General features: G+C 37.0%; 1 protein-coding gene across 1 annotated transcript in view; it reads left to right on the forward strand.

Moving 5' to 3' along the window:
* Positions 1–15000, forward strand: part of LOC107698849 (AP2-associated protein kinase 1-like) — a 63063-nt gene that overhangs the window by 47580 nt on the left and 483 nt on the right. The window contains exons 15-18 of the mRNA XM_016499977.1: positions 888–956; positions 2629–2784; positions 4127–4243; positions 14151–15000. The exon at positions 14151–15000 is cut by the window's right edge and continues 483 nt beyond it. Of these exons, the coding sequence (XP_016355463.1) occupies positions 888–956; positions 2629–2784; positions 4127–4243; positions 14151–14893 (1085 nt within the window). The 3' untranslated portion in view covers positions 14894–15000. The remainder of the gene's footprint in view (positions 1–887; positions 957–2628; positions 2785–4126; positions 4244–14150) is intronic.

Below are 15000 nucleotides of genomic sequence, written 5' to 3' on the forward strand. Positions count from 1 at the left end.
TTCTCTTCTCCCCACTGTCTCCTCTCCTCTCCTCCTCACTGTATATTTTCTTCTCTTCTCCTCTCCTCTCATCCTCACTGTCTATTTCTCTTCTCCCCACTGTCTCCTCTCCTCTCTTCTCCTCTCATCCTCACTGTCTATTCTCTTCTCCCCACTGTCTCCTCTCCTCTCTTCTCCTCTCCTCCTCACTGTCTATTCTCTTCTCCCCACTGTCTCCTCTCCTCTCCTCCTCACTGTATACTCTTCTCCTCCCTGTGTTCTGTCCTGGCCTCACTGTCTCCTCTTCCGTATCCTTTCCTTACTCTTTCCTTTCCTCCTCACTGTCTATTCTCTCTCGTCTCTTTTTTATTCTCTTTACTGTCTCCTCTTCTCTCATGGAGTAGAGAAGTTGATCGAGGGTTTGAAGTCTCCAGAGCCCTCTTCTTCCTTGATTCTCCCTGACCTTCTCTTGAATGACCCCTTCAGCCCTGCAGACTGTAGTCATGGTAACCAGCCACTTGTCTTTTTATTGTTGTTTTTTTGGCTATAACCCCACAACCGATACATAGTGTTATTGGCCTTCATTGGTCTCCGTTGGTCTTTTAATGTTGATTGTTTTCTCAGTCCAGCTCAGAGTAACACCCGGAACTCCTGGACGTCCCTAATCGTCCCATTTAATGCCTACTCCTTCTTGTCTGTCCTGTACTTACAACCTCACTCGCAGTCTCATCTCTCCACCTGTATAATTGCTGTAAAGTTTGTCTTCATTGTATATATTTAAAAGATCTGGTTTAGAGAGTGCTACTTCATGCATGGTGTGAATTAATGTCACCATGGCCATCTCTCTCACCTGTACCTTTGCTACACAAAGCATCATATTTGCCCATTTTCTTTTTATATTTCTGCAGCTGGGATGGATTCTCTGATCCCTGGTCTGGATCCTCTACAGACTGATCCTGGGTCAGCTGCACTACCAGGTCAGCAGTTCTGTAAATGTGATTCTATTCTTTATCATACAGCGGCTCACTGAAGCATTGAATCTGCTGACATTAGGCTGGGAAAATCTGCAAGGTGTTCTGGATGACATAATTACTGCCAGTTATGAACCTCCGTAGCTGCACAATAAGTAGGCAGCATGGCTGTTAGAATGAAACAAGTTTCCTGTAAAATGGTTATGGTTTTAAACAAACCCTTTACTCTAAGTATTGCACTTTAGTGCAGACCACTACTGAAGCAGAATGTGTTGTCGCATGGTGCTTGATAGATCACAGGTTAGTGATCACTGAATAAGGCATAGCATGTTATCATTTTATTGAGATTGCTTTGGCACATTTCCTGCTCTATTTCAGCCATCAGCTATTAGATTTACTACATTTTCTATGTGCCAGGATACAGCAAGTCCTTTATTCAACATAGTGTTCTTGAAAAAGAGAATCAATAACAGCAGTAAGTCTGTCCACTGATGAAAACAAGCTGATAGGTTCTGCACAATAAGCACATGACCTCACCTAGCAGTGATATAACTTGTCATCGCTTGTTGATGATAACATGTGGAGGGGTTTGGCTGAATGATGAGTACTTAATTATGTTGGCAGTAAAACGATAGAACCAATGGCACATTGTTGGTCACACTAGGGTGATGACCTACCGAATATTTATTTAAAAGCTACAAAGTGCTGAGTCACCTTTCCTGAAATTGATGCATGCAATCCAAGTTGGACTGTGTTATTTTGTCTGTTTATATTGTCAGTAGAGCCACCTGGTGACCAAACAGCCAACTACATCCCAGTGTGTATCACGTAACTTCATTGGTTATGAGTCTCCTATATTGTGGGCCAGTTGGCTTTACTTAGTAGTTATTTGTTTCATTTACATGCATAATTAGATATTTTCACTGATATCATCGTGGCCCCCAAAAACTATTTTGAAACTTGGTAGCATTTATTTAGTAGCCATTATTTTTGACTAGAATATACAGTAGTCTTACATTTTCTTTTTACTGAATAATGGGAAATTTGGTAACAGTTGGATGAATAAATAAGGCTGTACACACGTGATATTGACTAGTGTCTGTGAATATGAAACCACACAATGACTGCTATTTATTCAGATATGAAGTCTGCATGTTCTGCGTGAAAGTAAATGTTCAAATTTAATTTACAGTGTTAAATCATAAAACACAGAATCCAGACAAAAAATACAACGGATAATAAAAATAAAACAAATTTCATAGATTAATTGCTCTAAACACGCCAACATTTTATGAGTGTGTGCAGTGTCTTTTTACTAAACTGTTGCTCCACTATGACAGTAGCTGACCTGAAAGAGAGTACTGACCAAAAAATAAAGACTACAGCAGATATTTGTGTTTGTTTTGGCACATTCAGTACACAACATCATGTAAAATCACACTTTCGGAGAGTATTGTGGGCCTTTTTCACTTCTACTGCAGAGCTTCTCTCTTAGTTCTCACTGTCACTTTCTCCTCGTCCTTTCTCTCTTCATATTTCCTTTTATCTGTCACATCTAAACTTTGTGGATGTCTTTTTGTTCAGCAATCTCTCTATTCTCAATATTCTATTTCTCTTGTAACTCATCTTTCTGTTCTCTGTCACTCTCTATTCTTCACGCTTGCCCTGTGTCCTCCAGAATCTTTGGTTGGACAGGATTCTCTTTTGGATGGGCCGCTTCTCTCCCACCCCTCCACTGGGGGTCTAATACTGGCCTCATCCCCCTCATCTCTCCCTACACCATCTATGGACCAGTTTACTACTACTGCTTTGAGTAGTGGACAGTTCCACCAGGGTAAGAAACATATGCACACTCACCTCATTGCATGTCGTATATGTAACAAGCCATAGGTTGTGAGTTTTGTTTTGTATATCCACTGGGGGACTAATACTGGCCTCATCCCCCTCATCTCTCCCTACACCATCTATGGACCAGTTTACTACTACTGCTTTGAGTAGTGGACAGTTCCACCAGGGTAAGAAACATATGCACACTCACCTCATTGCATGTCGTATATGTAACAAGCCATAGGTTGTGAGTTTTGTTTTGTATATTTGGCTTATCCACTCGTCTGGGGATAACACTAATAGCTATGCAAGGTTGATTTTACACATTGCGTCAAAACACACTTGTGTTTTGTGTCATTCTGAGGCGTTTACTCCAGCTCTAAACAATAGAGCATGGCGCTAAAAACATCAACGTCACTGGTTTAATTTCCAGGGAACTAATACAATGTAAACATGCTAGCTGCATTGGATAAAAGTCTCTGCCAAATGCATAGAGTTTCTATAGTAGACATTAGTGTAAACAGTCTTCTTCCAAGGTCAGTTCAACTACTGTCATGACTGGGCAACAGAAAATGTTATATATTGTATTGTATATTAGGTATATTGTAGATTTTTTTTTCCTTCCCAGCAATGGTACATTGAAATGATAAAAATGTACACCAAAATATCAAGCAGCACGACTGCTTTCAACATTTATAATCTTAAGAAATTTAATTTCTGAAGGATTATAATAACCATATTAGAATAATATAATCTTAATTTATGTATTACTTATATTAGTGCTTTATAATTAACATATCATACAACTATAGCTATGGCTATTAACATACCCTGAAAGTTACCTCCGTTTTTGGAACCGAAAGCTGAGTAAATCCGCTTATTACCCTTAAACGTAACTGGGCATGTCACATAACCTGCTTTCTGGAATACCCCCCTGACCAGCAACGTCAAACATAGAAACATAGAAGCATTTGATGTTTTAATGTACAGATAGTGTAGCATGCTTTTCGACCAGTGAGATTTCATAATGGGTTTCAAAACACAGCAGCAGAAATAGAAACCAATTTGAATCAAGAAAAGGTTTTAGATTTTGGGTAAATAAATGAAATAAGCCAACATGCTGAGTCAAATGGTGAAGATGGTTTGTGCTCTGTGCTCAGAATAGGGCTTGACAAATGAAGCACTCCATGTTTCTGAAAGTCTCTTGACGCTCATTTAGGATGTTACTTACATTACCCACCTGCTCTTGCTTATCTATACTCGTCACTTTCCTTTTCCCCTCTCTTAAACTTTCTTCCTAATCTCTTTCTATGTTGTTTTCTCTCTGCCGGTCTAACCTCTTGCTGCAGCCTCTGATCCAGCTCACCAGGCTCTCTCAGGCTTCCAGTCCTCTGAGACTGGGGACCAAAGCTCCAATAACCAGTTTGACCCAATTCCAGTGCTTATCTCCAAAAGCTCCAGCCAAGGTAAGGGAGTTCAGATAACAGCAAAAGTTTCTGGAAGAGAGCACATGCATCTAATTCACCCCGAAGTGTAGAAGTATGGTTGCAGATTTATCAAACAGAAAGTGGTTTTGTACCGTTAGACACTTTGACGTTATTAAACCTGGATTGGAGTAGTGCAGCAGAATAGGAAACACTTTTTTTTGCATCACAAGCTGTTTTTACTCTGTCTTACAAAAAATATTTCACCCCAAAATCAAAAAAGAAAAGGCAATTATGTTTTGCATTGTGATTTTTATTTTGGCAAATTCTTAGTACCGTAAAGTCTTTTTATTGTTGTAATGATTTTTGTTTTGTTTTTTTGGTGTAGTGATCTTTTTACCCATTATTGTCAGTGGTTATTCCCATTAAAAAGAGATTCTGATAAAATAATTTTAACATGAATTCATTTATTTTTGTTTATATATTTATTGTATGTACAGTTTGGGGTCAATAAGAGTTTTTTAAAATGAATACGTTTAATCAGCAAAGATACATTCAATTAGGGCTGCACGATATTGGAAAAAACTCACATTGCGATATTTTATTTTTCTGCGATATATATTGCGATATGAAAACAAAAATCACCACATGACTTGAATAGTTTATTTAGGGAAAAAAAAAAATCAATGATTGGTGTGATTTTGTAGGCGAGTAAATCAGCATAGGAAATAAACAAATTACAAGCATAGATAAATAACAGAACAAAGATACAAATGAAATGCAACCGTGACCTGCTCTCTCCACGATGACGCAGAAGTGTCAACAAAGGATAAATGGATTTCCAGCACTGAAAATGTATTTAAAATGGATATCTCTGTACAGCTGTCGCGTCCGGTGTAGACACCGTGTCTGTGTGTGAGCAAAGAAAACAATCAGTACAAATATAACAATCAGTAGCCCATACTAAACATTGCACATCCTGCGATGTGACTATCGCGGATGCACATATCGCGATATCGATGCTGACATGTTAAATATATGTAAATGTTAAATTTTAAAATGTTTAAAATTCATCAAAAATCCTGAAAAAAATTATACCAGAGTTTGATCAAATAAAACATTAAAAATAATAAGAAGAAGAATTTCAAAAACATTAAAAAAAAATCTCACTGTCCCCAAACGTTTGACAGTAGTGTAATGGGAGTTTGAGTTTTGAGTTGAGTTTTTTTTTTCTTCTTTTGATTTTGGGTTGAAGTACAACTTGGCTTTTTATCCATAAAATATTAAAGTAAGTGGGAGTCATGCACAACAAAAATAATATATTAAATTAAAATGTAAACTATGACCTTAAAGTAGCATTACAGTGAACATAATTTATCCTTAAGACTTTAAGCTTTTTGGGGCTTTTGTTTTTCTTTCTTGCCATGCTATTTAAAATATTCCGCTATTCCCACACATAATCCTTACTTTGATGCTGCTCTGTTATCTTTTAGCGTTTTATGCTTTCTCTTTCCTGCTATTCATCTGGTTTTTGCTTTTTCTCTTTCCTCTTTTCTTTTCTTTTCTTTTCTTTTCTCACCCCTCATCCCTCACTCACCCTTCGTCAACATCTTCTTTTCGTCCTCATTCTTTCCCACACTTCTCATTTCTCACCTCCTTTCTCTCTTTCTCTCTCCCTCACTCTTTCTCTTTTCCTCTTTCCGTCATGTTCTAGGTGGTCACTCGCGCAGCAACAGTGGCAGTTCTGAGACCAGTCTGCCCTCGCTGGCACGCTCCCTTCTGCTGGTGGACCAACTCATCGACTTGTAGAGGAAACAGAGAGAGAGAGAGGCAGATGAATAGAGAGACAGGGAGAGGGCAGCGTGCAATTCTTACAAATATAGCGAGAGCTTAAAAACCTCGATCTGAAGTAGTCCCATAAACCCTGTCCATCCTTGCGCACATTTCCCTTTGACATTCTTTTCACATTTGCTGTATGTCTTTCTTCTGCTGATCCATAAACATTCTCATCACTCTATCATTGATTTATGCTTCAGGATGTCAAAACATGGCAACCAGTGACTATTTATCTCAACTAGGAGTGATATCAAGCCAAAAGTCAAAATTCAATTGATTACCGTTCTTTATAAAACGGATAGTTCCGGTCCTTGATTCTGATTGGTTGAGCCATTCGAAGCTGTTGTAAATTACTCTACAAACATACACCTTTGTTTACTTTGTATGTTGCTCGGCAACCACTTTGTTGGAACCACAACCGTTTCTGAGGAACTACATTGTTTGGCTGAAGAATACGGTTTTTATTAATATCATTACACTTTATTTGCTCTGTTTTATTCTGTGAAACCTTACTACGTATATGGAATAACCGTTTTATAAAAGCAATAAGCCCCGTGAAGCCGTGGTTTACAGTGAATTTATAACAGCTAAGGGGCGTTGCTTCGCGTTGTGCCTAATAACACCCCCTAGCTGTTATAAATTCACTGTAAACCACAGCTTCACAGGGCTTATTGCTTAATTAAAGACAACATGAAATTCTTTATCTTCGGTCATGTGGCGTTTCAAAATAAAACTGACTATTCAATGAAACTTAATGCAGCAAGGGATTTGATTTAATCCACTTCAGTTCAAAAGTTTGAGGTTGGTAAGATATTTCGAAATGTTTTCGAAAGAAGTTTCTGATGTTCACCAAGGCTACATTCGTTTGATAAAAATAACGTAAAAACTTATTTGGAATTTCAAATTATACATAAACTACAGCAAACCCAGCGTGATTCAAAAATTTATCAATATTTGTGAGAAATTTGATTTGTTTAGGATTACTTTGATGAATCGAACGTTCAAAAGAACAATTTGTTTGAAATAGATTATTTATTTTTTTTGGTTGCATCAATTTCTTTACTGTCATTTTTGATCAATTAATTGCATCCTTGCTGAATAAAAGTATTGATTACATTCAAAAAAATAATAACCTTACTGACCCCAAACTTTTGAATGATACTGCAAACTTGTGTTAGGTCTTTTGTTAAGACATTGCAGGTGTGTTATTAGTAACAAACCACAGTCTTTAAAAAGCTGATAGCTACCTTAAAATGCCTGTGCCATTAAAACAGAAATGGAGCCTTGCTAGAAGTGTTAGCGTTCACATACTTGTATGTGTTGGTCCTTAAAAGTTGTAGAGTGAAAATTTTCTCACCCACATTATTAGATTTAGTTTATCCTGCAAAGTAGACATCATCACCAGTCAAACACATGAACTGCTGTAAATAAACACCTGTCGAGGCGTTTTCCTTTGCAGCTGTTAGAATCTGCCACAGCTGTATTCATCATTTCATTCTTTCATCCCATCATTTATTTTTCAGTCATTCTGTCTCTTCTGCTTCATTCATTTCTTCTTTTACTCGTTCATTTATACCCCATGCTTCTTTTTTCTTTGCTTTTTGCGATGTCTGACAGTTATTGTGCGCTGTATTCTGCCTGTGTGTTTCTGCTCTGGGCCTGTCATGTGAAGGCTGTTTTGGATAAACTTGAATATACAGATAGCGACTATCAGAGTTCTGCAGTTTTGAAAAGATTAAGTGATTCAATAACATTTCATGTATCAAGCTTGAAATGATAAATGTAAATATAAGCTGTTCCAAAACCTCATGAGCTGTGCCTGTAGGCTGCATTTAAGGCATTATTTATTTTTAGCCAATACGAACCTCTATTTTTAAATCTTAACCTCTTAAGGTTTCAATTAATAGCAGATACGTGTTTGTAAGTTAACTGTGTTTAGACTGAGCCTATGAAGGACTGCTCTTCCTGAGGTCTCGTCTACCATGTGACGTTTACCAGAAATAAGAGATTCATATAAAACAATGATTCGTTCTCGAGTTACTGCCGGAAAAGAACTAGTTGTCGACCAATCTGTGTTAATCAACACGCAATACAGATTTTTGGGAAAGTGTAAAGTTGGCTTGGAAAAGTCATGGATATTGCAGCAATGAATATAATTTATCCTAGTTATGTTTAACTACTACTTCATCTATTTTGAGTAATGTGATTCTGATTTGTTCAACTGAATCAGTTCTTTTGTGTTCAAACTGGTGTGTTTCCCAAAAGCATCATTAGCCAACTATGGTTGCTAGTTAACAGTTTCCTAAAACCGTATTGTAGTTCCAAAGAATATTCTTTGCATTGTACATTTTTGTAGTTGCAACTACAGCTCGAATAAATCATCAAATGAAGCAAGACAGAAAACAAAAATAGTCAAATAGTCCTCAGGTGCCACGTTCGTTATGGCGGTATTTCTGAGAAATTACGAAGTGGAGAAAACTGCTGACCGAATAGCAGCATGTATTAGAATAAAGCGTGCACCAATTAGATACTGCATGTAAATGTGATTAAAAAAGGAATGGCTTTCTGTTGTTTTGTGTAAATTAACTATAATAAAACGACACCAATTGAATCAATTAATTAGCAGAAGATACTACTGTGCATGAAGTCATTAACGACAGTCCTATACTGTAGAACAAACATGGTTCAAACGACAGAGGTGCGAACATGTTACTACTGTTTTAGGAAACAGTTGCGACTAGCTAGTTAATTTCTCCAATGATGCGGTAGTAAATCAGCAAATGTTTTGTGGGAAGCGCAAAAAAAAAAATTTGTGGGAATTTTTTAGTAATCACAAATTACTTGAAATGTTATGGAAAAGTGCTAGAAATTCATTGACAAAATAAAAATCTGACAACAGAAATGGCTTATTATCCTTCAAGTTAACTTATTTGTTAATCGGCTGAGCGGGTATAGTTAAATATTTCAAAACGGTGAAATATTGCTTTTATATATCAGTCTATCACTATCCTAAAGCTGATTTTACACTGCTGTGTAGACACGGAGTACGTTTACATGGACAACAATAATTCGATTTTAACACGATTAAGACAATACTCTGATTAAGAATCTACCATGTAAACAGAGATTTTTGATTACCTTAATCCGGCTAAAGTCATAATCGAAGTAAACAGAAATCGAATTAAGACATGTGGAGTATTCCTATCTATCGCATTACTGAAGTGCAGTATAGACATGTACACACCTTAATCACATTATTACCGTCGTATAGGACTTTTCTCCGCATTTTGCGACATGCACACGGCAGTGCTCAACCGTTTGACGGCAAACAAAAGAGCTTGGCTTCAACAACGCCGTCATCTGTTTGCACGTATAGCATGACAAATAATTAACTGCATTTGAAGCTTTCAGTAAATTAAAAATGAAACATTCAAAACTGTACATGGCATCATCACGAAGGCGAACTATATGTTTATACGTGAAATTGTAGAGGGGACGTCGGATGGCGTCACGTGGGGATGTAATGACGTGTGCCATTAATCGATGTACTATAACATGTAAAACGGGAACATGAAAGGAATATTCTAAAAGCAACTCATGTAAACACCTTAATCATAATATTATATATAATTAGATTACTGATGTCCATGTAAACGTACTCACTGACTCTTGACGAATCTCTGCAAAGACACATTTATCATCATATCAAATATAAAACCATACAGAGCTCAATATAAAAAAATATGTCTTTCTGTACTATATGTACTGTATGATGTTTGGATTTTCATAATTAGATGTGTGGAAGCTGTAATAAAACAGAATAATTTTTTTTTGCGATGTAACTGCTTATAGGGTTTACATTGTTTTATTTTGAGTCATTGTTTTGTTTGAAGCTTGTGCAAATGTTGCATCGGTAGAACATTGTTCTGTAATATTACTACCCGATCTCATGAGAAAATATAACTATTTTACGTAATACGTTTGTCGTAAACTTGCAATTTTTAGAAAAAATCATAAGCGTGAGGGTCCACCCTAAACCTAACCATGAGTGGGACGTAAGCAAATTGTTCGAAAATGTACGAATGCGGTTGTACAAATTCATACAAATTAGCCACCATTTCATAGTTATGAATTGTCGTGAGATTGAACGTTTTCTGTGTTATCAAATCCTTAATATCTTTTTTTCTATTTCCTCTTCCTCCCTTTGCTTGTTTTAATGTGGCTGACCTATGCAATCTGACTGTAGTGCTCATGTTACTCTTAGATATGCACTTAGCGGTGTGGCTAAGTAGTCTGACGTCTGTCTTGTGTTGTAGTGTGTATTAGAGCCCATGTCAGGAGAAAATAATGACAACAACAAAAAAGTCTTATCTATACTGGAATGCCATGGTTTTATCCATTTTTTCGTATGTTATCGAGCGCCGAATTCTTTCTGTTTTTATGCGACAGTGAAAATTCTGAAAAGAAGGATATTAAATAAAAGTGTAGATGGGAACAGATAGTTGTGTCCTAGTCTGTGTTGTATGTGCCACATTCAAATGCAGTGACTTTAACAGAGATTTTCGCTTAACTTCCATTACACTACAGCTCAAAATGTTGGGTCAGTAGGATTAAAAAATAAATAAATAGATTATAAATTAATACTTTTATTGAGCAGGGATGCAATAAATTGATCAAAAGTAACCGTAAAGACATTTAATGTCACTTTTTATCCAAGTCTTTTGAAAAAAAAAATTGTTTTCAAATTACATTTCTAAATATATTAAAATTGAAAGTTGTTTTAATTGTAATAATATTTCACAATATTACTGTTTTACTGTATTTGTAATCAAATAAATGCAGTCCTGGTGAGCTTAAGAGACTCTTTTTTTTAAAGCATCTCTTTAAAAACAAACAAAAATCTTACTGACTGTACACTTTTGAACGTTAGTGTATATTGCACATTTCTAACAGCTCACTGACATATTAATAGACTCCTGCATTATGACTTCGGTGAATAGCGTGTTGGCAGTTTGGAGGAGACTGATGGGCAATAACATGGTAATGATTTTCAGTTTATCATGCACAAGTACGTGTTCAGTAGCACAGGTGTTAAAGCTTTAGGTTTAGTGGCATTTCTCATATATTGCACAGTTTCTGCTAAACTTTGCATCCCGCCTCATGAGTGCTATTGAGTATATATTTGCAAACAAAAGCACATTTTACACAGATAATCTGTGCAGTGTGTTAGGATGTTGTTAGCACTGTTTTAACTAAATCTTAGTGCGCTGCTGTATTAATCCTGAATTTAATGCCACCCATTTCCTTCATCCTGAAGGTAAGACTTACATCACGTCTCTGCTCTGATCTCAGTTCAGTCATTGTGTTTTCTGTAACCTCCTTGTTTCCATGGCTTTCGACGCTTATTAGGGTCAGCTGTCTATTGCTAGCGCAACTTTCAGAAATTCACATCAAAACTAAATGGAAGTGGGATCACAAAAGACAAATGCGGGGCTGTCAATTTACATATTATTCATATAATATTAATATTATTAATCACATTAAAACTTGCCTATGAAATTGACAGCCTTCGGGAAACAGGGAGTAGCTCTTCCTGTCAATTTATTTGTTTATGAACCATTAGACTTCTGTGTTTGGTTTATTGAAGGGCTAATAGTGACCGTTTTTGGAAACAAGGTTTGTGTTTGCAGTGGTAGCTGTCATAGACGTTGACTGTTCGTGGTATCAGTCAGTAGTACTGTATTTCTGGGGTTTATACTGTTGTAGAATGTGCTTTATTTGTGCTGTATTGCTTCATTGTGTAGCCATCTTGTGTAAATGAATGTTTAATCATTAGTCTTTTCCCAATTTTATTCACTTGTTTGCCCAAAAATAATAAAATTCTGTCATTTACTCACTCTCATGTTATAAACCTGTATGACTTTTTCATCTGTGGGACATTTTGAGAAATGCCTTTTTCCATTCAGTGGAAGTCAGTGGCCACCAAAACTGTTTGGTTGCCAACGTTCTTCAAAATATCCTTTGTCTTCCACCAAAGAAAGTCATACAGGTTCATTTTTTTTGGTTGGACTATCCTGTTTAAATCATTTTAAACATACAGCTCCTCCCTCATCTTAAAGGATAGTTCAGCCAAGAAAACAAAACAAAAAAATAAATTCTGTCATCATGTGATACCATAATATTGTTCCAAACCTGTCTGACGTTGTGGAACACAAAAGGAGAAATTTTGAGCAATATGCTTTTTTTTTTTTCCTCCCTCACTGAATTACAATGAATGGATTGTGGAGCTTTCAAGCTTCACAACACAGAAGCACCATAAAAATGATTCATAACTATATTCTAAAGTCATATGATCGCTTCTTATGATGAAGAGACTTGATAATCATCTCAATGGGCTCCTAATTTGTGATTTGAATGAGGGAGAGGAACTTAAGAACCAGATATGATTTGTGATATATCTTATCATATTTCTCAAAAAAAATGGTCTGCATGAATCATTATGCAGACCATTTTTTTTGAGAACTGGATCGGCCAATTGAAAAGATATGAATCAAAAGGGTGATTAACTTCTCAACATCTCTCCTGAACTTCATCTCCCTATAGTATCCATGTTGGATGTCCAGATTTTCAGGGAATAATTACTTAAATTTGGCTTAAACAGTCAAATAGCGTCCACAGTGACTGTATAGCTTCAGTGAACTTGCTTCCTTTTTGAAGCTTGAATGCTCCAGTTCAAATGTATTATAATTTTTACAGAAAAAACTCAAATTAAATTCATAATGAATTCATAATTCCTCCTTTTGAGTTCAGCGGGAGTAAGAAAGTCATACAGATGAGTAAATGATGACAGAATATTAATTTTGGGGTGAGCCATTCTGTAGAAGAAGCACAGTAATGTTGCAACAATTGTCCCAATACAGGCTGCAACAATAGACGATTCTGGTTATTCCCACTTTTTTTCTTCTTCTTTTTTTTCCATTCTGTAGATTTATAGAATGACACAATTTTTAGTTTTGGAAATATTTTGGTCACTATCATTGATTGTTCCTGCTATTGAATTCATACTGTAGCGTAGGGCTGGGTAAAAAAAAAAAATCAATATCTCGATTTTAATCGATGCTCATTCTTAAATCCCAAGAATCGATTAGTCTAGCCTGATTTCATTTAATGGACGGAACGTTGAAGGGCACTTCCCATCCAATAAATCGCAATAAGCATTGTGCTTTGGTACTTTTAATATGAAACAAAGTCTCAGATTTCATATTATGTTTATTGTATTGTAGTATTCAAACAATAAATGCCGTTTTGGCGCTGTTTAATGTGGAGTGACAGATCGCTGTAGCGCCAGGCGCACGTGAACTGATCATCTCCTCCACAATAATACCATTTTCAGCACAAAATAAACATGACTAAACATCCGAAGGCAAGTTAAAAGAAAGAGTACAACTTTACAATCCGTATCCTGTCTCATGTAATTGCTCAATCTGTGTTTCAGCCGCGCAAAGACGTCAATATAACTGCTTGTAAACAATGTCACGTAACGTCACATTTACCTCAGAAAAACATATTCGGTGACCATAAACTCATTAGTAAGCTGGAAAAATAAACTGTAGAGAGGGGCATTTTGCTAAATGTATGCAGCATATAATATTATGTTCTTCAATGTTTAATTTATATTTTTATGACAGCCAAATGTTTATATTAAACAAATGAATTGAAGTAGAAATATTATTATGTAGGCCTAATTGTAACTTTTTATTATTAAAAACTTCATTAAGTGTAATTTAAACAGTTGTATAGCCTAAAAAATTAGTCTGTTATAACCTTAAATATTATAGTAATGTAGTAGGCTAGCCTGCTATATAACTATATTTTACAGCAGTAGTTAAGAGAATTTTTATTTCCTTGAGAAAATTTGGCATGTGTACCTGATATATATCCAAAATAATCGATATTGAATCGAATTAGGAATTGAATCGAATCGCAAGCTTGTGAATGAGTATCGAATTGAATCGTGAAATTTGTGTCAAAACCCAGCCCTACTGTAGCGTATTGGTGAAAATGTCATAGTCTCTAACTATGAATTCCCTTTCTACGGTTTTCTGTTTTGCAGAAGCCAGAAGCAAGAGTGATGGATATGGATCGCATTCAGAGGGAGGTGACCTCGAGAACCCTGTGGAGGAGGGCTGTCTTCATTCCAGCGATGAAGACGATGGAGAACAAGAAGGGGGGAGGTCACAGGTGAGCGGCGAAGAAACGCCAAGTCTGGACTGCAGTGGCTCCAGACCGTTACTTCAAGACTCGGATGACGATGACGACCAAAGTCCTGCGTCTTCCAGAAACCTCCAGATGTCTTCCCAATCCGAGGAACCAGTTGAAAACCAGTCCTCGCTGGTTTCTCAGAGCCACTCGCCACAGCTGGTGTCACAAGCCCAACATGCAAACACAGATGCAAGCGTCGACTTCTTTTCCAAAGCTCCGTTTCGAATCGGACAAGACCTAGACGGCGACGGGGATGTGTTCGACAATGCACCGTTTCCTCGTCTTCCAGCTCAGCCTCGACAGCCTGATATTTTCCTCCAGGCGCCCTTTGGTAGGAAGAAGGAAGCTTCTGGAAAGGTTTACAGCAATCCGGCGGCCCAGCCGAGATTTTCTTCCCTTGACCAGAGCATCCTCGGCCAAGTGACCCCTCTGGCCTTTCGCCCCCAGGCACTTTCTAAGTATTCCAGACACTACGAAGGACCTGTGAACACAGACCCTGAACACAGACCGAGCGCTGTGACTTCTGATGGGACTTCCACTGACCCCTTCGTCTCGGCGCCCTTCCACCTTAAAGGCCGTCAAGATAAACGCTGAGAGAACAGCGTATGTGAAACCGCACCGTACTACTTTTGCCCCCTAAAAGATTCGAGCTTAACATAATAAAATGCTGTATACCGAGTGTAATTTATTCAAGAATGAAG

The sequence above is a fragment of the Sinocyclocheilus anshuiensis genome, unplaced genomic scaffold (assembly GCF_001515605.1).
Source record: "Sinocyclocheilus anshuiensis isolate Anshui unplaced genomic scaffold, SAMN03320099.WGS_v1.1 scaffold358, whole genome shotgun sequence".
NCBI classification, from domain to species: Eukaryota; Metazoa; Chordata; class Actinopteri; order Cypriniformes; family Cyprinidae; genus Sinocyclocheilus; species Sinocyclocheilus anshuiensis.